The sequence below is a fragment of the Gavia stellata genome, chromosome 4 (assembly GCF_030936135.1).
Source record: "Gavia stellata isolate bGavSte3 chromosome 4, bGavSte3.hap2, whole genome shotgun sequence".
Lineage (NCBI taxonomy): Eukaryota > Metazoa > Chordata > Aves > Gaviiformes > Gaviidae > Gavia > Gavia stellata.
In genome coordinates, this window is record NC_082597.1 from 60,335,150 (window position 1) to 60,357,024 (window position 21,875).

Here is a 21,875-nt window from a genome sequence, read left to right on the forward strand (position 1 = left end):
GACAACCACAGACCCAACATACAGACCGTGACACTGTGGGTGATGGCCGGATGAGGAGGACACTTGCCACAAAACACAAGATGTGCAGAGCGGTGTCCCTGGGATGACCGTGGAGACCTGACTTACGAGAGGGGGCTGAAAGAGTTGAGTTTGTTTATCCTGCCAAAACAGAGGCTAAAGGAGACATAGCTGCTTTTTATAAATACACTGGTTTAAGAAAAGGTTTTGTGACATGGTGCCTGCAGTAGCAAGGGGTTAGACCCTATGGCTCTGGTAGACTTTTCCGACAGATCAACAAGAGCACAGGTGGGAGAGAGGAGAGCACAGACCAGACAGGAAAGAGCAAACAGCACTGCACTTAGAGAGACTCTGCCACCTTCAAGGTACCTTTCCTTCAGATATTTCCTAAAGGCATTTTAATATATTCAGAGACATCTTTCCTGGCATTGCCTAATTGATAGTGGAGGCGGGTGAAAAGGGTGAAGGAGATTGATGAGGCCAAAAGGTTCATCTAATTTTTTATTGCTGCTGTTTGTCCACCCGTCTTCTTCCCACCATTTCCTGCTGTGACAAGGTGGGTCTGTCTGCCCGTCTGACATGCATTCTTCTCGCACAGCTCATTCACTTGTTCCCGCTGCCTGGTTTATTTTCAGGGAATGATTATTCAGTCAACTCCTATGTACATGCTTCTGGAAAAGTCTTGTGGTATAGATTATGACTCCATTGGCAGCATTGTCAGGAAAAAAGTTGTACTTGGCACTCACAGAAGATAACTGTAATACAAATCATGAATTCCAGCTCCATTGTACTTCCCGTCCTAAATAGATATTTTCATGTGCAGCATAAAGTGGTCCTTTCAAAAGGTAGAGTCTGATAGGCCTATGTGTGATGAGAGGAAAATTAGCCTCTCATCAAATAACTGTAAAATTTTTATTCATTATATGCTTAGGGGTTTTTTTTCAACTGAAAGCCAGAAAGCAGTTCAAGAACAGCAACAGCAGTTCTCATACCTTTGCCACATACAAGCATTCAGAAACCATGAATAAAGGGAACTGAAGAAATAGCAAGAATGACTCAAAAATCATGAAGTTCTTAAATAAATAGTATCATCAATATTTTTTTTTTGTTTTCCATTGGCTTTTGGAAGCTTACAGAGTTCGTGGTTTTGAGCTATTTCCTGGGATCACAAGGTTTAGAAATGTGCTTTTGCTAGAGCTCCAATTTTCGGGTAGTCACACAACTTCTGAAAAGAATATTTAAGAGGCAATTCCAAATGCTATCAGAGCTGATGCACCAAAAGGCGCTCGCACAGGTCAAGGCATGTGGACCTTCAGCATCAGCACTGTCTGTAGGCTAGGAGCATGCATCCCAGCTTAAGGACTTGTGAAGAGCAGTTATGGAAGCTCCCCTTGGAGCCACACAGCAGCATCCCCCTCCCAGCTGGACCCTCTCTGTCCTTTTCTCCCAGAGAGCAATCCCAGTACCGGGGGCAGCTGGGGCAGCAGGGTGCCTCCCCAAGGGAAAATGTCTCAGGAAAGAGACATGGGGAATCAGGGTGTGTAATCTCTAATTCTGCATGCGTGTACACACCAAGCACGCACAGCCCCAGCCCTCCCCCTGTTCACATCCATACAATCTGTTCACCCTTCTGCCTGTGCAGGATTTAGGATTGCTTACTTCCCCCCTGAAATGCTTGTAATGGTTGTAGTAAAATGTGCTGTTACAGGAATGCAGTCTGCTGTCTGCCAAAGTCTTTCTTTCCTTGTACGCATTGGAAGATCCACCAAAAACTAAAGCATAAAATCCACTGAGGAATGTATGTGATTTGATTAGACAGTAGTAATTCCTCATCCCAAGTGCCTAAGCCATGACATGGACCAGCCTGTTATTCTGACTGCACTTTGTGTCACAGGGCAGGGGGAGAAAAACAGACGTGTAATGATAATTGGTGAGGAGTTTCAGGAGCAAGACTGAGAGTGGAGAGCCCTGGTCAGAGCACAATCAGCGGGTAGGGGAGAGCCAAAGGAGACATGGAGACTGGGGAATTCCACCCATGTGAGACACCCAGTGCCCTGCAAACCACCTGTGGCTCCAGTGCCACGAGTCAACCCACCTTCCCTCATGCCCATGTGGGTGAGAGGGGCTGGTCAGAGTAACTACCAAACTCGTGCTTAGGATCCTGATGTGAGTAGTCTGCATTGCCTTATGCAAAGCTGCATACTGTAGTGGTAGCTAATGTAGTGCTGTGATTTGTGTGATGGAATAACCCCCCCAAATGCCAGTGTATGTGTTGCAGCACATGTGTTGCACTGAGGAAAGCGTAAAGGTTCCCTGGCAGTGCTAAAACGCACTCTGATATTTATGTGTATGTGCGGTATATATGCAAATGGGGGTATGTATACAAATACTCACACAACAGTCTAACGTAACTTTGTGTCTCCCTTTTAAGCAATAACCAACCTGAGTAGCTTTTAGTTAGGTTATGTACAGATGAGGGCTGAGAAAGTTCAGTAGCTGGAAAAAACCCAATGTGCTTGTCGCTGCATCGACACACTAAGCCTGCTTGCTTTAAAAAAAAGTATCAGCCACCATGCCCGCAAAACACAAACACAAAAACCTGTCTTGCATCCGTATTTCTGCATTCCTGCGCCACAATGAAGATGAACTGACCCTTGGCATCTGCTCAAGGAGCAAACGGATGCTTTCCTACGGTTTACCCTTGACATGCAGGGAGAAGTTTAATAAGGACATCTAACAGAGACCAAACTTACCACAGGACGGTTGAGGCTGGAAGGCATATCTGGATATGTCATAGTCCAATATCCTGCTCTGAGCAAGTTCACCTAGAGCAGGCTGCCTGAGACCATGGCCAGTAAAGTTTTTAATATCTCCAGGAATGGAGACTCCACAGCCTCTCTGGGCAACCTGTTCCAGTGTTTGACCATCAATACAATAAAAATGGTGTTTTCTTGTGTTTACATGGAACTTAGTGTATTTCATTTCGTGCCCGTTGCCCCTTATCGTTTCCCTGGGCATCACTGAGAAGAGTATGGCTCCATCTTCTTTACTACCTCCCATCAGGTTTTTATGGACATTGACAAATCTCCCCCTTATGCATCAATCATCAAGGGCAGATGCACAAGATGGGGAACTGAAGACAAGTCAGTAGCCCGGACAAAGCAATGCAAGGATTACAGCACATCTCAGCCAGAATATGAGTTAAAAAATAGTCACGTTTCTGCACATACGACAGATCCATACTGGAACATACGGACAGCAGTATTATATGAAAGGTAAGTGGCCTTACATCTTACTCAACAATGGTCAGGTCTCTGCTGAAGGATCATTGTGAGTTTGGGCCATTACAACTCAAGAAAGTTGCAGACCTTTCAGAGAGGATCCCAGTGACAGCAAGAACATTGATCACTGTGCTGAAAAACATCAACTACAAGAAAATCTTGCAAGAATGGGGTTGGTTTTGTCTAGGGAAAGAAAGGAAGAAGGAAGGATAAGTCTTCAAGCAGTAAGTCGTCAGGTTCTGCAGGAGGAAGTAATGGACAAAAAAATTATGGTCTTAAAAAGCAAGGTGAGAGATTCAGGTTGGACATTGGGAAAACTTTCCAAGGTTGTTAAGACACAGATTGCTCGAGGAGGTTCCTCATCCATGGAAGATACAAGAAGGTTATGTAGTATCTGCACACAATGGCAGAGGTAGAGCTGATCCTACCTTAAGAAAGGGAGACAGACTATGTGATGTCTTGAAGCCCTTCCAACTCAACTTTCTGTTATTCTATGAAAAATGCTTAAAATCTGCCTTGAACATGTGCTTCCCATGAACCATTAAACAGTATATCTACCAAGCCAGGCATTTCTACTACTGCATGATTTAAAATGACAAAATCCTCCTTGTTTTATTATCAGCAAACAGAAACAGAAACTCTAAAATAGCTCACCAAAAAAGATCTCCAGCACCTAGAGAACACTGATGGGAGAAACTGAGAGTAGCTTAAAATTTAGTCCAAATGATCTGGAGAGATTTCTGAATCTGAATACCTGAAATAGGCATTTTTAACAGAGCTATCCTCAAAACATCTGTGGGCATCCTCCCAAATCTGGGCCTCACAGAGGTACAAAATATTTCTACTCCCACAGCCTGTATTACGTTATTCTTCAAGACGGATTGTGTCATGTTTGTCACTTATGGTTCACTCTTGCCCTAAATGTTTTTGCAGCCACTGGCACCATTGCAAAGCAAGTATAAAACACCATCAGGCTAATGTAATGACGCCTTCTATTCGGTGAGTCCCAACACAAATGACTCCGCAAGGCCACAGGGAGCTGGGCTCTCCTGTTTTATGCATAGTTACCTGTCACTCTATCTGCATGGGCTGCTTTCAAAGCCCTCTTTGTCTGCAAGGTAAACTCAGGCTGGAGATGATCTCAGACTTGAAATCCTAGCCAAGGGAAGTCATCAGGCTACAAAACCCACAAAGTTAAAAATACATGGAGCACTGGAAAATCAACAGGAAACAATTTCTGCTGACTGAAGTTTTCAGCCTTCTTCCAAATGCCAGCTAGCAGTGGCCTGTCAGATGGGCCAAAGCAGCTACATGAAAGCAGTAGTGGTCCTTAACGTAGTCTGTTAAAGGAGGAGCGAATGCCAGGAAAACATTAGGATTGTCCCTCCGCTGTGATTATATATCTGGATGTTTTGGGGGAGAGGTAGCTGAGTCCCGCAGACCCTCTCTCCACTCCTCCTTCCTTGCCAGGGTGCCCTGAACAATGGTTGCCAAAGGGGATTTCTCCCTTTCTTCCAGCTCTTGACATTAGCAGGCCTGAAATTGGTCCTGGCAGTTTGGTATGAAGTACTTACCAGCTCAAGGGATTCCCAGGCCTGTTTGGACGTCAGGTGTCTGAACACAGCTTTGTTTGGTCTGACTGCCTCGGGCAGCGCCTGTCAGACTGACTTAGGTTGTGAGTGCCAGCCATCAAATGAAGATTGCCCATTTTCACCCCCAGCAAAGCAAATGTTAAGCTCTTTAGTACAAAACCATTATGGAAAAAAATTACAGAGGAAAAGCATAAAAAAACATGAAAACACAGACCTAAAACTTCCCTGTCTCGCTCTGGTGTTCACATCAGATGACGCATCCCTCAGCTGCAGAAGCTGAAGATCCAGCACAGTAACACTCTGCTTTCAGAGTGGGACATCTCTGAGGCATACCCAGACACAGAGGTGGGAAAACCATCCTTTCATCTCCCAGTCCACAGAGCCTCTCGAGCCAACATGTAAGCTAGCAAGCTTGCCTTGACCCACTGGGGAGCTCACTGACGGTACCCAGAGCATCTGCTCTTGCTGAATTTGTTCAAGGTGGACTCCTCACTCCCCACATCTATTGAGATTTTTTAAATTTATAAAATGCAGGTGCCTTTTAGAGGTAAATATTTTCTTATCTCTGATCCAATATGAATATTGAAGAAGCATGGCTATGGCCAAGGGAGCACTGTGCAATCTCGTAAGAAAAGCCCAGCCAGCCACCTGAACCACTGCCATTCCCTCTGTGTGTGTGTGTGTGTGTGCGTGTATGTGTTGGAAGTAGGATTTATTTCTTGGCAACAGGAATTTTCCCCCTCCTTTCATTGTAATTGGGAGTTACAATGATGTAAGATCATGTAAAGGTGTTGCTTTAAAAAGTTTACACAGGGCCGCAGACATCAAATCTTATTACATCATTGGGTCACCAGTCCTCGGTCATTGCTTTAAAAGTACGTGGATTTTAAAAAAAGAAAGTTGGAAGCGGTGTTTTCATTTGCCGTCTGGCCTCTGAGCCTTTACAGGTGCACTAGTTCTCCATTGGCAAGTTTTTTATGTGCGTTCATGAGAACAAAACATGCTTTTTTTAATTTTGGGGGTTTTTCTGTATAAAAGTTATTCCTGGCACTATCTTTTGGTTCTAGCTAGTAGCAGTATCAGAAGAACATTAAATAGTACAGGGATCTCAATAAAATCACAAGCATTAGCAACACCATCTGAGTGCTCTGTTATTAGGTAGCCGCTGGTTAGAAGATGATTTTACTGCTGCCCAGTCTCTATCATACTAAGTCTAAAAGAAACACCTTTACTGGAAGGGGAAAAACAGCTGTTCAAAGGGAGAAGACTAAATTTTCTGTCTCAAAAAATGAGACCTGATTGTTTATGTTTATGTTTATGTTTATATTTTATATATTTATGTTTATGTTTATATACACAGGCACTAATTTCATATAGGATTCTGAATCTGTACAGGTATGTTGGCTTCATGCTGGAAAGGGAGGACTTGCATGGCTCAATAATAGGCTATTCTAGTTTAAGGTCTACTCATTTGCTCATAAAGAACAGAGTTAATATTTGGAGCCTAAGACGAGCGCTGATCAGCTAATCCTGCCATCCTCCTCCTACTGAGAGTGGCCTGAGACCATCGAGTCTCTCTGGCACTCCTGTCTGAGGGGTAGTGGAGCCAGCGGCCACGCTGGAGGATTATCACACCTCTCACCCAGTTAATCGCTCTGACTTGTGTCTTAACCTTCACTGACACCCACTGCAGTCGTAATTGCCCCAGGCACATTGCATTTTGCTCCCTGTAGCTTAAATATTCCTTGCCAACCTTTCCGGCCTTGTAAGTCACACCTCTTTTAAACTATGAAGTGTTTTAATAATTGAGCAGTACTGTTAATAGCCTACCCAGCTTTGCTAACCCTTTAATACTTAAAATCTTAATAAGTAAACTGCATCAGGTCGGTTTCTCTGCTTATCACCTTCCTGCAGCATAATGAGGCTTTTTAGCTATTTAGGGAGGTTTAAATCTTTTGTATTAGGTTTATAGCTGGACAGTGGCACAACAGCCATTTCAGACTTAATTCTAAATGGATGTTTCCAAGTGGAAACTTGGAATTTGAATTCAAATGTCCTTACCTCTTTATTATTATTACTATTTTTTTTCCTGTATGCATTTTTCAGCTTGCTTATTCTTAATTCCTTATTACTGCAATAAGCCTACTCCTGTATACTTGTACACCCCAAGTATGGGAGCCATAAATACTTCTGCAGTCTCTCCAGGGCAAATCAGCTGTAATTGGATCACCCATTGCCTCATGGGAAGAAAAAAAAAAAAAAAGAAAAAGAAGGAAAGGCACATTCCAGCCAAAGACAATTCTGCATCTGTGTCCGTGTGTTTATATCTCTGCTGCCCTCAAGTAACACTCTGTCCTTTTGCTCTGCTCCAGGCTGAGTTCTCCGAGCTGAACCTGGCTGCTTATGTCACAGGCGGCTGCATGGTGGACATGCAGGTCATGAGGAACGGCACCAAGGTGGTAAGGTGAGGAGCAGCAGCTTGTCTTGAAAATCGGGCTTTGTGGAGCAACACTGGGGCAAGCAGGATGATCTCAGGGTCTGACTGGTATCTGAACTAGGGCAGAACAGTCCTGATGACTTCAACGTTTCCTGGAAGTGGTGGAAAGACTGACCTGATTCTGGTGGTTTTGTGTCAGGTCTCAGTTGCACATTATGCCATATAGTCATTGTTTCCAGTCTAGACCCTTCATGCAACCACAAATGCCTCCTTTTCAGGTTCTTTTTAGCCTCTGGCCTCCCAATAAAAGGGACAATGGATCTTCCTTTCCCTTGATTTTTCTCTCATTCTGTATCAACTAACCTTCATTGTAAACAATGGCTTGCATTCATTAGCTTACCTGTGTTAGGTCCTGACCCCGGTGGACTGCCATCACAATAGCCACAAAGCCTTTCCATTATCCTGATCCTCACAGCCTGATTTGCTCCTGAAATACCACCTTTTTTGCCAGAGATTCCCAGTGCTCCAGCCTTGCCCTGTGGTATATCTCAGCAGTAACACCATATCTCTGATAGGGATTTCTGGCCCTACTAGCACTACTCCGTAATTGCAGTCATTGCAAGCAGACTCTTTTCCTGAGCAATGCTTCCCCAATCACGCACCCAATTCACTTTCCAAAAGCATTGCTCCCCTTCTTTCTGACACCAGAGTGCCTGCAATTTGGATTTAATGTTAGATGCATTCTTACTGGTGATGCATAAAGAGCAGTGTAAATTGTCAGGTCTGTGTATGATGGTAAAATGCCTCTGTTTACATAGCCCTGATATTACCTTTCACCCTTTTATTCCCAAGCCTACATCTTTATGAGTTTCTGTCATTGCAACTTCCAACTCTACATTTCATCTTTGATACAATAGCTTTTCTTTGTTCGTGTTGAAATCTCATTGCTATTCCCAGTCCATTTTTCTAGCCTCCCTACTTCTTTTTGTACAATTCCTTTGCGCTTTTTGGTGTATACAGCATCTCCGAGTTTAATATTTTTCACACATTTAATCAACACTTTTGTCTGTTTTTTTCTAGTTCAGAAATAGAGACAGAGACACATAATATAGCATGCAGGGATATTTTTGAAAGGGATTATTAGAACAGCTGAAAAACGGTAATTCTGAGAATGCTGGCCTCAGTTTGACATCTCAAGATGTCATTTCCAGTCCAAAGAGTGCAAAGCAACACTTGTCACTGTCAATTAGCTATGACTGTGGTCCATCAATTCATTTCAGGTCTTGACAGCTCTTAGCATGTCACAAGTCTCCATTTGTTCTTTGGTACAGTTTCATGAGCCTCTGCTAAAAACTTTAAAGGTTGAGTCTGTTTTATCCATTTAACTTCTCTCATCCCACAAATGTCTGTTTCTCAGTGAAACAAAGCGTATGTCCTGTGAACCAGCCGCTGGAGCATCCATTAGACAGTGCACCATGCTAATGCACTCTTGTGTTCGCTTGCTCACGATGCTGGAAGATTTCCCAAGAACCGTTTCCTAGGTTGATCACATCTTCATTTTCCTTTCCATGCCTTTCCTCCCAAAACCATTCATACATCTGGCAGAAAGATCTTGAGCTATTAAACTGAAACTGAAGACAAAATTTATTTCACAAGAGTGTCTGAGGCACGGTGTTTATGTTTCTGCTCGCAGTAAATACACAGGTATCACAGCTAGCCTTTTTGTGTGGGTATGTTGTGTATGAAAATGCATGTTTTTATGAATGGCATTAGTTCAGGTTTTTTGTTTTTGTCTATGCATGTTTCAGAACACATGCATTTGTGTGGAGGGAAGTGGATTTGGCAAATACCTACTTGTCACGATAACCAATTTATATGGCATGTGTTGTCCGTGGTTTGTTATAGTCCGTACAAGCTCTAGCCATTTTTTTACAGCCTGTGCTGATGTGCCCCTCTCCTGCCTGGCTCAGAGAGTTTAAGAGCTCAGGCCAGCCAACTTCCACAGCCACTCCTACCAATACTTTAGAAGTTACGGAAATAAAAACTCTTCTTCACTTTAGAAGGTGAATTACGGAGCATATTGCTACTGAGCTGTGTGGAGGTCCCTCAGCCCATCGACATGGGTGTAGCTTGCTTCCCACTCCCTCCAAGTCCCCCCATCCCACCCGCAGCCGTGTCCTGCCTCGCCACAGACACCCGTCGGGGTGCCCAGCCACAGGGAGACGCCTTCGACTCACATGTGTGCACCAACCCTGCTGCTGATGACATCTTTTTTCCATTACTTATTAGGCCTTTGTTAATTATTAAGCAAAATATTCAGTCACAAGTCAGAATGTTTCTAGATGGTGAGATATAATACTCATCATGGTTTTTGAATACACAAAGTCCCTGGAAATCCGATTGACAAGTTATAGGAAGAAAATACTACAGCATCTTGCTAACAGGCACAATTGTGATTCCCTCCCTGCAGGAGCGCTGCCTTCTTCACAGGCCTCTTCAAAGCAAGGCAACAGAGCGTGGCAGTTTAGTCTAAAGACAGTGAATATACTACAAACCAGGAGACTTTAAATGAAATAATGAACATTCATAACAACAACAACAACAATAATAATAAAGCAACCACTGGGCTATTCTCTCCAGTTTGAAATTATGTTAACTGATAAACTATCTAACAATCTATTAGCCTATTAAATTCTGGCATTTTGCAGCAGGTCTCCCAGTTCTTTCTTTAAACTGAGGGCATTCTATTGCACATTTAAATCACGTGCTGTCTTTGCTGATCCCTTGATCCTTTCTGACACCTTAGAGTTAAGGCATTCTTTTAGACCCTGTGCCAACTGATTTGAACTGCACCAGGAAAGAATTGTGGTTCTTTTACCTGGAAGATAAATCCCCTAATAAAAAGGTATAACAATCCTTGAAGCCCTACACTTACCACTTGCCTCAGGCAAATTTTTTAAAAAAAAAGGAGCTTTAGAAGCACTACTGTCAATTAAAGAGAGCAAGGAACTGGAAGTATGCAGACCTCCATGACTACTAGCCTGTGTATCTTGAAACAAGTAGCTACAAGTAAGTTCGCAAACAACATAACTGAAGCCAGGCTTTGCTTTGCTTGCCTCATTTTTAAAACAAGTGTGGCTCCCAGAATTTAATTTTACAGTAACAAAATTCTGGGTCTCCACCTCCTCTTTTTTAGCTACTAAGTTCTGCACATCTGTAGGATGAGGTGAGGGATTTAACAATCTCAGTGAAATGTGCTACTGGAGGGAGACACTATCATCTAACAAATCTAAAAAACTGCATGTGTTTTTTCTGTGCCAGTTCCACCATCAGCTTATTCAGCACATTTTCTTTGGAGTTAGAAGAGAAGATCTGGCCATGGAGTATCATGTGCAGTCTCTAGCAAGCACTTTCCTATTTCAGTGCCCTGTAACACATGCCCTGACTGAGGACAGTGCAGGGGGATAAGCTGGGCATCAGGAGCAGCATTGGTCTCAGCCAGGGCTGGCAGGGGGGTAATCTCCCACATGTTGGTCCTTGTTATCCCAGCACTTCTTTGGGTAAAATTGTCACCAGAGCTTCCCCAGTGAAAAGTTATATATAGGAAGCAGGAGGTGGCACTTATTCATCCCAAAGGATCCCTCACTAACTTAGACAGAGCAACCCCCTCAACAGAGAAATGGAGTAATTTCTGGGTGCGATGGCTGGAATACTAAGCAGCGTGAAAAAACAAGCATGGGCTGATGCCTGCTTTTACAACACTTGGGTGTATTCTTCATCCTCCTTCCACTGCATGCACAGCTTCCTTTTGCACAGGTCTACAGGCACGCACGCGCGCGCGTGCACACACACACACACAGAGAATGAACTGTCTGGCATCTAATTTACCTTTGAAAGCTCTTGGGCTGTGTCACCTCTACTGGGGTTAGATGTAAGGAACGGGCTTTTCATTTTCACTTGCCTTCATTTCTCTGAAGGGCCCTTCATACCAATGTTTCCACAGTGCAAAGAGGCCGTCAGTGCTGGCACTGCATCCATTCTGAGGTGCATTTATGCTTTCAGGATATTATAAAAGTGTCTTAGTATAAATGAGAATTTGGGTTGTCTCTGCTTCTGACAACACTTAGACTCCCAAACTATGATCTCAGCCTCTGCATTAGATTAAATGCAGTCCTGTGTTTGCCTTTTGGGCTCTACAAGCCTTCAGCTATTAATTCCAGTAGATGTGGGAATAAGGCAGGGATATGTTGAAAATCTGGACAGGTTTCTTACATGGGGAATACTAATGTCTTTGGGAGCATTTCAGACTTTTAAGGACATAAATTAATCATGCACCAGACTGCTCTCATCTCCTGTCTCCCTGTGGAACTGGCTCTTTTGTCATTGGGCCTGATCATCCACGGGAGAAAGTACATTTTTGTATGTCTGCATGGGACCTACCACAGTGGTGGCCATACCACTTACAGTGCAGTATGCAGACTCACTGTAGTACCACAGCACAGACAACAGCTGATGGACCAAGAGATGCCCAGGATCTGAAATGAGGAGGACCCTGCGTGGAGCAATGGCCCTGACAAGTGGCGAAGGGTGACAAAACTGACAGTAAAGCAAAGAGGAGCCGAGTGCCTTGTACAAACCCTTGCTATGGGGAAGGATCTCTGCCATGGAGCAGTGTTTAGTCTTACAGGACTTGCCTGAATTTGGCCAGTCTGTCCAAGAAGGTGCATGTCTCACCCTGCTTGCCCTGGCTGATATACCCCTGTCACTTGTAGCTATGTTGGGGTCAGTGAATGCTCTGATTTCTCCATACAAGCCCATTCATTCCTGTAATTAACACTGACTTTCCCCTTGGTTCCAGATGATTCAGTGCTTATACTATGCTCTGCACTCTGATAACAGGACGGCAGCCTGCTGAATCACCATTCCAAATACACCAGGACCTGAAAGTGCTTTTTTCCCAAAACATATTTTTGCACCGCAAGCTGCCGTACAGTTCCAGCATGAGGAAGCAAATCCTTTTACATGGTGGGAGCAGAGAAGAAACCGGCCAGCCCAGCAGCAGGTGTTGTCTTGCTATTCAGAGCTTGCAGACCCCAGGAGACGTGTACTCTGGCTAAAAAAGGTCTGCCTGCTCCAGGATGCAAGACTCTTTAAAGCCCAATGAGGATACTGTCCCCTTCCCACTGCACCTTTTCCCATCCCAGTAGGTTCACCCACTCCACAGGGCCACTGACAAGCTGCTCCCTGGAAGACGTATGTGGGTTTTCTAACATACAGAGGCCATGCCTTCTCACCACACAGTAGCTGCACATTGCTATGAGATGGGTATTTTCTTGACTCTTGAGGGCTATTCATTCACAAGAGTTGGTGGTTTCTTGCAGTTCTTCTACAGGGAGAAAATCCAGGGAGCTCATGGGAGTAGCTGCTGTCCCTGGACACTGACATAAGACATATTGGTAGGCAGTAGGTCACTTTCCAGATTCTCATCTTCCCGGAAGGTTGTGTCAAAGAGGAATCCTAGGCTCTGTGTAGTCCCTGTCTTTTTTAATTTAACTCTTGAGCTAACTGGGATCTTTTTTAGAATGTCTTCTTCTATTTTTTTTGTTACTTCCAAACCAAAATTCTGACAATTTCTGCAAAGATGCAGATTGGAGAAAAAAAAGGGAAAAACTGGGAGAGTTTAGGTTTCTAGAAGCCAGATGGAAAAACATGTTGAGCGCATGGTTCTCCCAAGATTCACAGAATGTGACACACAGTATAGTACAATATGTGCTATATATTTAACACTGAGAAACATTTGGGCAATATTTTTCTATTGATGGCAGGGCAATCTGTAAATGTAATGGAGAAGTGTATGTAACCGCGTGTAAGCTTTTGAAAGTGCACTTTAGGCAAAACACCAACGCGTCAAATGACCACTTCCCTTACTTAAATACCCTGAAGAGATAATGGGCTGGGACAAGGTATCAAATAGGGTAGACCCTGGCAAACGGCAGTTACACGCAAAGCAATTTAACACCTCCAGTAAACACTTATAAACCAAGAAATTACCTCCACATGGGGGATGATTTACTATCACCTTTCATTAATATCTCCCCCCTCCTCACCTGACTGTCCCCCTCCTTTTTTTTTGAGCGGGAGCTAAAAAAGAGAGGAGAATTTGGGGTGTTCTTATTTATGTATTTATTATCAGTTGCTTCCACCTCAGAACCTGCTGCTAAACAGCTGCCTGGAGGCCTGCTTCTCTCTTCGGGGTTTACTGATCTCTCAGATGAATAATGTCCCCCTTCACCTCCCCAGCAGCTGGCACCCAGCCGACGTGCAGGCAGGATGCTGACAGTTATTGGGAAAACATTTGGCGTGCAGTCAGCTGCCAGAAAGCAAAAGTCACTCTGAGCAGACCAGGGTGGGGAGCATCTCAGAGACTAAACTACTCCCTGGCCCTTTTCGCATTTACAGTAATTCTTTCCAATAAGAAATGTGCTGCCAGGGCCTAGACCACTCATTAATTAGTTAATCCTGACTGAATGCAAGAATGATTAAAGACTGTCGTAGATTGTTTCAGTCTTGATTGGCGCTTTTTTTTCCCCCCCCCAATTCTGCCTTAATTTGTCTCCTGTCTACATGGGTTTTTACTAAGACTTCTTCCAGGGAATGGCAAACGGAGAAGTGAAGCGCCAAGCCCTGCTGCAGCTGCACTATACCGGTCCAGGCAGATCTTCATTAACAACCTGATATTGGGACAGAGTGCAGCCTCAACAAGCTCATGGGTGGCAACAACTTGGAGGGTAGGGAATAGTAGATATGCCAGAGGGCAGAGCTGCCGTTCAGAGGGACCTCCACAACTGGGGAAATGGGCCAACAGAAACCTCATGGAGTTCAATAAGGACAATCGCAAAGTCTTGCAGTGAGGAAGGAAGGAATAGCTGCAGTACTGCTGGCGGGCAGCTGGAGAGAAAACAGCTCTACACAAGAAGACCTGGAGCTCCTGTGTGCCCTTGCAGGGAAGAAGCCCAGTGGCTCACTGGACGGTATTAGCAAGAGTGTAGCTAACAAGACACTGTTCACATCTGGAGTACTGTGTCCAGCTGTGAGCTCCCCAGTACAAAAAAGGCATTGACAAACTGGAACGAGTTGAGTGAAAGGCCACCAAGCTCATTGAACTGGACCAAAGACATCCAAGGAGAGACTGAGAGATGGCTTTGTTCAGTCTGTAAGAGGAGGCTGAGGGGGATCCACCTACAGCCATCAGGCAACTAAGAGGAGGGTGTAGAGAAAATGAAGCCAGACTCTTGTTGACAGTGTGGAGTGAAAGGAAAAGAAAAAACAGACACAAGCTGCAGCAGGTGAAATTCTAATTAGATAAAAATTTTTTAAAAATTTCCACAGTAAGGGTGGCCAAATACTGGAAAAACTGCCCAGAGAGGCGAGGGGATCTTCATCCTTGGGAATATTCAAACTTTGGCTGGACAAGACCCTGATCAACCAAATGTCACTTTAAAGTTAGCCCTGCAATGAGCAGGGTGTTGGGCCAGATGATCTCCAGGGATCCTCCCTGACCTTAATTACTCTATGAATTTATTCTGTGATGTTGGAAAGTATTCAGATCACCTTCTGTAAAAGATTTGGGTCACAAGCATTTTGAAGGCAAGCTGCTGGTGGCAGGTGTAGTTGTTACTACTTTGAGACATCGTCTGGATCCACATGCTCTTCCTTGTCAAGGTTGATCAGTTTACAAATAAAATATATGGCAGACTTAGGAGATTGCAACAGTACAGTTCAAACAGTGTGTGACATGCTATTTAATGGCTCGTTGACCATTGGTCAGTTGCTGAGAAGCAAATCAGAGCACCTTCCAGGGTATCCTCATCTACATATAGTGGTACTGGTCCTACTGCAACCATAATTACTGGTTCCCGCTGCTTTTGCTACAGTGCTCTCCGCCACACCCCATGTTTTTTCCCCAGCCATTCTCTATTACAGTGTTCCAAAAGACCTCCTTCTCCTCTCCTCCAGCCTGATAAAGTGTGGTCATTCTTTACTCTATGTTGCTTTCTTGTTTCTCTAAAACCAGCTCTGCATTACCTTATTCATATAAGTAAGTCATCACATTCATTCTTTCTTTGAATAACTTCAGCAGGGTTTACTTCTTTCTGTGGAAAATATGACATGAGGTTTTGACTGAAATGAGGTTTTTTCCTGAGCAAATTTCCCATTTTACTATGACATCCAACATAACATTAAATCTAACATTGTGATAGGTGAAAATAGCATACATTTCTTACTACTTTTCAGTAATGTAGTAACAATACTATTAACACCCAAGTAAAGCACAAAAAGAACTTGTTCCTATTTGTGAATGCCACTTTCTATTAGCTCTCAGACACCTGAGGCACTGCATACTTGAAGGCATTATTGCACTTCTCAGGTAGTTGCAGCCACATGGTTTGGACTTGTGCCTCAGAAGCTTTCCTGAAGGCTCCATTAATTGCCAGTAATGCAAAGCTTGTTGTATCATATTGCTTAATTATGCACTTTTCTTCCTCTCCGTGTCATGCCAAGATAGGAAAGGCTTTGGAAGAAAACATAGTCAAAATGTGTTGATCGCTGGGAAGTGTCAGAAAACTGAACAAAGCCTCCTTGAATAATGGAGGGTAGACAGAACCCGAAGTGAGAATGTGCTGCTTCAGTGTCCAGGGAAGATCTTTCCCTATTGACATGAGGGGCAAAGTACGTTGTAAGACTGGCACTGTTTAAGAAAGAGAGCAGGAGAGCCCATCCTTCTCCCACAGCATGGGCAAAAAGCTCTTTAAACCCACCATGGTGGTAAAGTATAAAGCAGGTTTACCCTTTGGCTGCGGGTGATTATTCACAGTGGAAGGGATCATTAAAAGGTATCTTGACAACATAATCTATTCTTGTGTATTCTTTCTTCATGCCCATAAAGCTCTTTGTGCTTCAGTGAGAAAAGCTGAAGGAGCAGGCAGCAAGCCAGAGTTATGGCTATATGCAGAAGTAAGAAATACGAAATCTCTTTAAGGCATGAAACCTCCCAGCAGGATTTGCTGTCATCATCTTCTCTACCCCAAAGCAGGCTGGGGACCTGCTTTCTGCAGAGAAATGCTATCGATGATCTTTTCAGAGCTGATTCTCTTCTCATAACTAGAGAAGTTAGACACATGGTCACCAGAACAGCTACTGCCGCTCCTGAGACGTTTAACTTCCGTATTTAACACCAGGAATCTCTTAAATTGTTTTATATTCCCTCATTTCTGACAAAACTATTTCCAAGACAGCTAATGCTGCCACAGATTTAAGGGTAGATGGGTCCAACCTAAGAAATTATATTCTGCAGTCAGATCTCTTCCTATTAGGTATTTTGGATCCAGGCTTTATACTTAGGTTTGTCCCTGAAGTATAGTTTTGCCACTAAAAAAGAAAGAGACTGCTAAAATCCATTGGAACAAGTTGAAAAAGAGTTAGTTAAATGCAAATAAGCATCCTGCACTGCAGTATCTGAGTCCAGGCTCAGGACTGGCAGCACTAGTGTCGTCCTAGCCAGATACTTGTCATCACCAAGGGGTGATTGACTCTGGTAATAGCTGAGTGATCTCAATTACCGGGGGAGAGGTAGGCTGAGCAGCTGCTATGTGCATCGGCTAGCATCTGGGACAAGGAGGCAACTACTGCAAAGTGAGAAAAACCACAGGGATCTGTGGGGGGCTACTTTGCTTTGGGGGGGGGGGGGGGGGGCAGTTCGGTCATGTACCACTCGGAGCACTGAAAGGTTCATGCCATGTGTGGCAGAGGCCATTGCCTGTGGTGACACAAGCTGAAAGGAAAGCACCTTTCCATTCCAGAGGAAAATTAAATCTCACCAGCAATTTCAATCTGAAAATAAAATTTTTCCTGTCTCCTGGATTTTTTTTTTTAAAAACAAAGGATTATTGTATCTCTACGCCACTCTGGGAATGTGTTACATGCCTTTTAGTGTCCTTTACTTTGCCAGGCAGTGCTAGGAGCCAAACTCTAAATGAGAACTGAGCTCTTGGGGTCTAAGAAAGGGCTTCTGTGAAAGGGTTGTGGCCAAAGATGGGCTCCAGCTTTCTCCTGGAAGCTTCATCCATCTAGCTATCAAGCTAAGTAAGATTCACAGCTTCAGCTAGATGTCTGCCACACAGCCCAGGAAGGGCACTGCACCAACATGAAGAGCACAGCTTATTAGTAACATGTTTTAAATTTGTGGTTTACTTTTAGTTCCATTTACCTATCCCATCTCCCTGTCCATTAGATGTTTGAATGGGCTCTCCTGTATACTTTCTGTGACCAAACCCATTCCCATGACCTGCCTTTAGCAGGGGTCTAGGTACAGTTTTATTCAAGACCACCCGTGGTCATCTAAATGCAGGATGGACAGATCTAGTGGAGAGGAAAGGTACATGCTCCTACCATTGCTCTCCTAGTCCTCCTGGACTCAGGTGCTTAGGACCTCAGCACGGTGGGTGCTACTGAGTTTGGCTCACCCAAAGGCTTTGGCAAACGTGTTTCAAATGTGGGACTTCTGCCTAACATGTCTGCCTGCCAAGGATTTCAGTTTTCTGTCATGGGAGATGTTATTGGGATGGGTTGAACTAGCAAAGAAAACAGTTATATGAGTAGCTATTTCAAATCCAAGGCTTGCTATGTTGGAGTAAGATTTACACTTTGAGAATGAGCAGTAGCTTGCAAAAGTACTCTTCTACCAAAAAAGTAAGAATCCTGTGTGAAGCAATTAAGCTCTTTTCTCCCCCGATCACTGGTACCCCCAGTTATTCAGTTTTCACGTCGTCACTCCTACCATTTCCTTTTACTGCCTGCTATCCTTTCCAGCCCCTCACCTCACATTTTGCCACTGGTCTCTGTTTCTCCGTTACAGACGTCTCGCAGACTCTGATGTTTATTCGCAGCTAGTCCCAGGCCCTGCACTCCTCTGCCTTGTTCTCAGTATCCATGGGAACATCCTCATTGTCCCACGGCTCAAAACAGGGATTCAGTGTCCACCTTCACTTTAGAGATTCACTCCTCATCTGCTGCATGAGAGTGCGCCCTGCCTTCCTACACGATGCAGAGTTTGAGAATTGGCTTTTCTATATTAATTCTGTATTCTTATGTCCATCTTCTAAGCTGAAACACTCTTCCTTTGCCAGGATCTGAAGAGAGAAGAACTTTTTTTCTAAACTTTTGGCTGGCAGAAGTAAAGCCACTGAAGGCAGTTTCCCAGCTGCTGTGTGTCCTCCCCCTGGCTGGCCACACTTGTTTGCATGCTTCCTCCCCACCACAGCACCATGTCCCCACCCCGGGGTGTTGGGAGAGATGTTCAAGGGCAAATGCTGCTGCTTCCTCTGGGGAGACCAGAGCAATGGTCTGAACCATTACCGTGCAACTGCAGTTAGTGCTGCTCCCTGAGTCACGTCTGGGGAAAGACTTGAGCTGTTAACAGGGACCATTTTCTTCTTCACGTGCTTGGAAATCTGAATGAAGGAGGGACATGCCTGAAGCTCCTGCCCCTCTAGGCACCACAACTGTCTAGTAACTCAGCACAGACTTTGAGTCCTGGTCCTAGGAAGCTGATTAAACCTTCCTGAGTACCTGTGCCTGCCTCTGGGACACTTTCTACATGGCAAGTCCAGCAGAATGGAGCAGCTCAAGCTTTCCAAGATTTGTGTTCACTTGCTGTTTCTCAGCAGGGGGTCACCACTTGCCCCACCCCCATTGACACCAGGGAGGTCCATAAGTCATCTGCACGGTCATAATGCAGCCCTCCCAATGCTCGTTATGCATCTCGCTGCTGGAGGAAAGCATCACCTTTGTGTGCCAAGTGCATTAGGGAACATGCCTGGGTTTAAAAACACTCCATGGGAGGGAATCACAACATTTCCAACGTTTGGCCTCCTGCATCACAAAAGCAGAGCATGCTCCTCATCATGTCTCGGGCGAGAACAAAAGTCCAAGGCCAACAAACACAATGAACAGCTTTTAAACAACAAAGCTGCGCTGGGTTTTGTATACAGTGTTTGTTGCCACAGTCTGGCCCAGAGTCACCATCTCAGATTTCCCTGCCAGAATGATGGAAATATAAATAGGGGATATAAACCCAAAGTATTTCCAGCTCATACATCCAAAGGATAGAAATTATAGTCTCTTAGCAAGGAAAATGTTCGAGGGTAGTGAGGTAATGGGACCTGGTTACAGAGCTCATTTCTCTGAAAAACTTTAATACAGCATGGAAATTTCTCCAATGTCCTTGATGCAACCTCTGTTAAAGTATAAAATAATCCCCTGTTTCAGTGGAAAAGCCCCTTCCATGCCTTCGAGAATGAACTGCTGAGCTCCATTTTGGGAACAGTTTCTTTCCAGCTGCTGTTTCCAGACATTTCTGAATGGCTCTGAAGACAGAGCATCAGCAAGGAATGAGAACTGGCTGTTTGAAAGATAATCCATTGCCTGTTGGCTTACCTAGAAAGGGCCTCACTTTTCTGTGTGTTTGCTGAGAGCTGCTGCTGTTGAACCATAGGAGTCCCGGCTCAAGTCTTGCTAAATAATATTCTGGAAGTCCACACCATGAGTCACAGCACTGGATGAGGGGCTCTGCTCATTTGATTAATTACATTACCATTCCTGTCCTTTACTTGTTGACTCATAGCCATAAGAGCCTGGGATGTGCTGTGTATGTAGTAAACTGGTTAAAGGGAGAATGTATGTCAATGTATGGATGTTTACGAGAGCTTTTTGAAATCCCTCATCATCTTCGCACCCACTGGCATTGCTTCAATATCGAGTTCAATCATCAGGAAACACACTTGCTCCCCTCATCTGCGTCGCACATTGCAACAAGCTTGCCAAATCTGGCCAAGCTTTTAGAAAGAAAAGAGAATCCCCCCACCAGTGAATTTATGACCCTTGGCTCTGCTTGTGACTTGTTCCTGTGCATGCCTGAGTGACATGGAAACTGCAGCAAATCTCTTTGGCCTGTTTCTACACTCTCACACTTGCAGCTATGTTGGCTTTTTCCTTTTTTAATGACTGGAGTTTTTGTTTGGCTTGCTACCTTCTAACACAAGCAACCCATGATGAGAGGAACAAAGAAGAACAATATGCGTTAATGAAAAGGATAAGCATGGAGAAGAAACGGGGAGGCTAGAAGAGTTGCTGAGTGTTTGAAAGTAAAACGTCACTGCCCTTGTCTCTTCCAGGTCCTTCAAGCCCGACTTTGTCCTGATCCGGCAGCATGCCTACAGCATGGCGCTGGGAGAGGACTTCCGCAGCCTCGTTATCGGCCTCCAGTACGGTGGCATCCACACAGTCAACTCCCTTTACTCCATTTACAACTTCTGCAGCAAGCCCTGGGTGGTAAGTGACGATCCAGCTCTCCTGCATGCCAACACTGCAAAGTAGATATGTGGTACCAATAAAGCACCGAACTCAGCTTCCAGTCTGTTTCGTAGGAAATCATCTCTTTAGATTAAAACCACCATCTAAACAACCTTAGGAATCCAGCTGGGAATCCTTGGGGAAAAAACCCATCCGCAGTGGTTCTTTATCAACCTCTAGTAACATCAAGGTGTTATTTCCTCACCCTGAGTAGGACGTTTCACCTGTCCCAGGGTCTAATGTGTCACAAACAGCCAACAGTACAGTAACACCTAGATTTCTTGTAAGTCAGAGTAGATGAATAGCAATAGATTAATAAAAACGGACCAATAGCAGCACATCTCTGTCCTGACCAAAACACAGTAAAACTACCTTAAAAGAAACATTAGCATTCACTGGTTTAGAGGGTATCTGAACTATCCTGTTTCTAAGCATCTTTTATTAGATGTACACTTGTGGCAGCCAGGTGCCTCAGGCTGCGACTAAGATTATCCATTCCGTGCAGAAGTGCAATCTGCACTTTTCTCTTGTCTTGTCTTCCTACTTTTTCTGGGTGGTGCATTGTTGTGAGGAAATTAGCTGAAAAGAAACGGAAGAAAGGTAGAGAGATGATTTCTTCAACAACTAGGTCTAAGAAAAAAAGGAACATAGAATGACAAAGACCTTGGAAAGAGGCAGAAGGAAAGGGGAAAGATGTGGAATTTTTCAGCAGTTTCAAAAAGAAATACAAGATTATCATAAAGTGTTGGTTCACTCAGCCTGGAAGACTGCACCTTGAAAACACCTTGGGCTGAGTCAGCTTGGGGAGAACAGGACAGTGTTTTGGTATTTTGCAGTGGGACCTCCCTTCACCTGTTCTTTAAATTTTGTCAAGTTCACCTGGAAATCTCAGAAAAATCTTTAAAAATATTATCATTGGCTTGTCTCAGCCCCAAATCAAAGTTTGTAATAAATACCCAGACCTGTTTTATGACCAGCTCTAAGTCAGCAGAAACTGCAGGAGCAGGAGAGCCAGAGGAGTAAGGCTGGCCATCAGGAGCCACAGGAGCAAGGCTGGCCGTCGTAGCACCTGCAGGAAGAAGTCAGATGCTGATACCATTTTGGAGTCCACATCTGGGTCTTCCAAGCAGTTTCATC

The 21,875-nt window shown here is 44.3% G+C and overlaps 1 protein-coding gene across 2 annotated transcripts in view; it reads left to right on the forward strand.

Annotated features, from left to right (window-relative positions):
- SYN3 (synapsin III) overlaps positions 1-21,875 on the forward strand; it is a 179,818-nt gene that overhangs the window by 18,367 nt on the left and 139,576 nt on the right. Inside the window, exons 3-5 of one of the 2 annotated variants that reach the window (XM_059816858.1) lie at positions 7,264-7,355; positions 10,037-10,039; positions 20,561-20,717. In XM_059816858.1, the coding sequence (XP_059672841.1) occupies positions 7,264-7,355; positions 10,037-10,039; positions 20,561-20,717 (252 nt within the window). The remainder of the gene's footprint in view (positions 1-7,263; positions 7,356-10,036; positions 10,040-20,560; positions 20,718-21,875) is intronic. The other variant, XM_059816860.1, reaches the window with a different exon arrangement.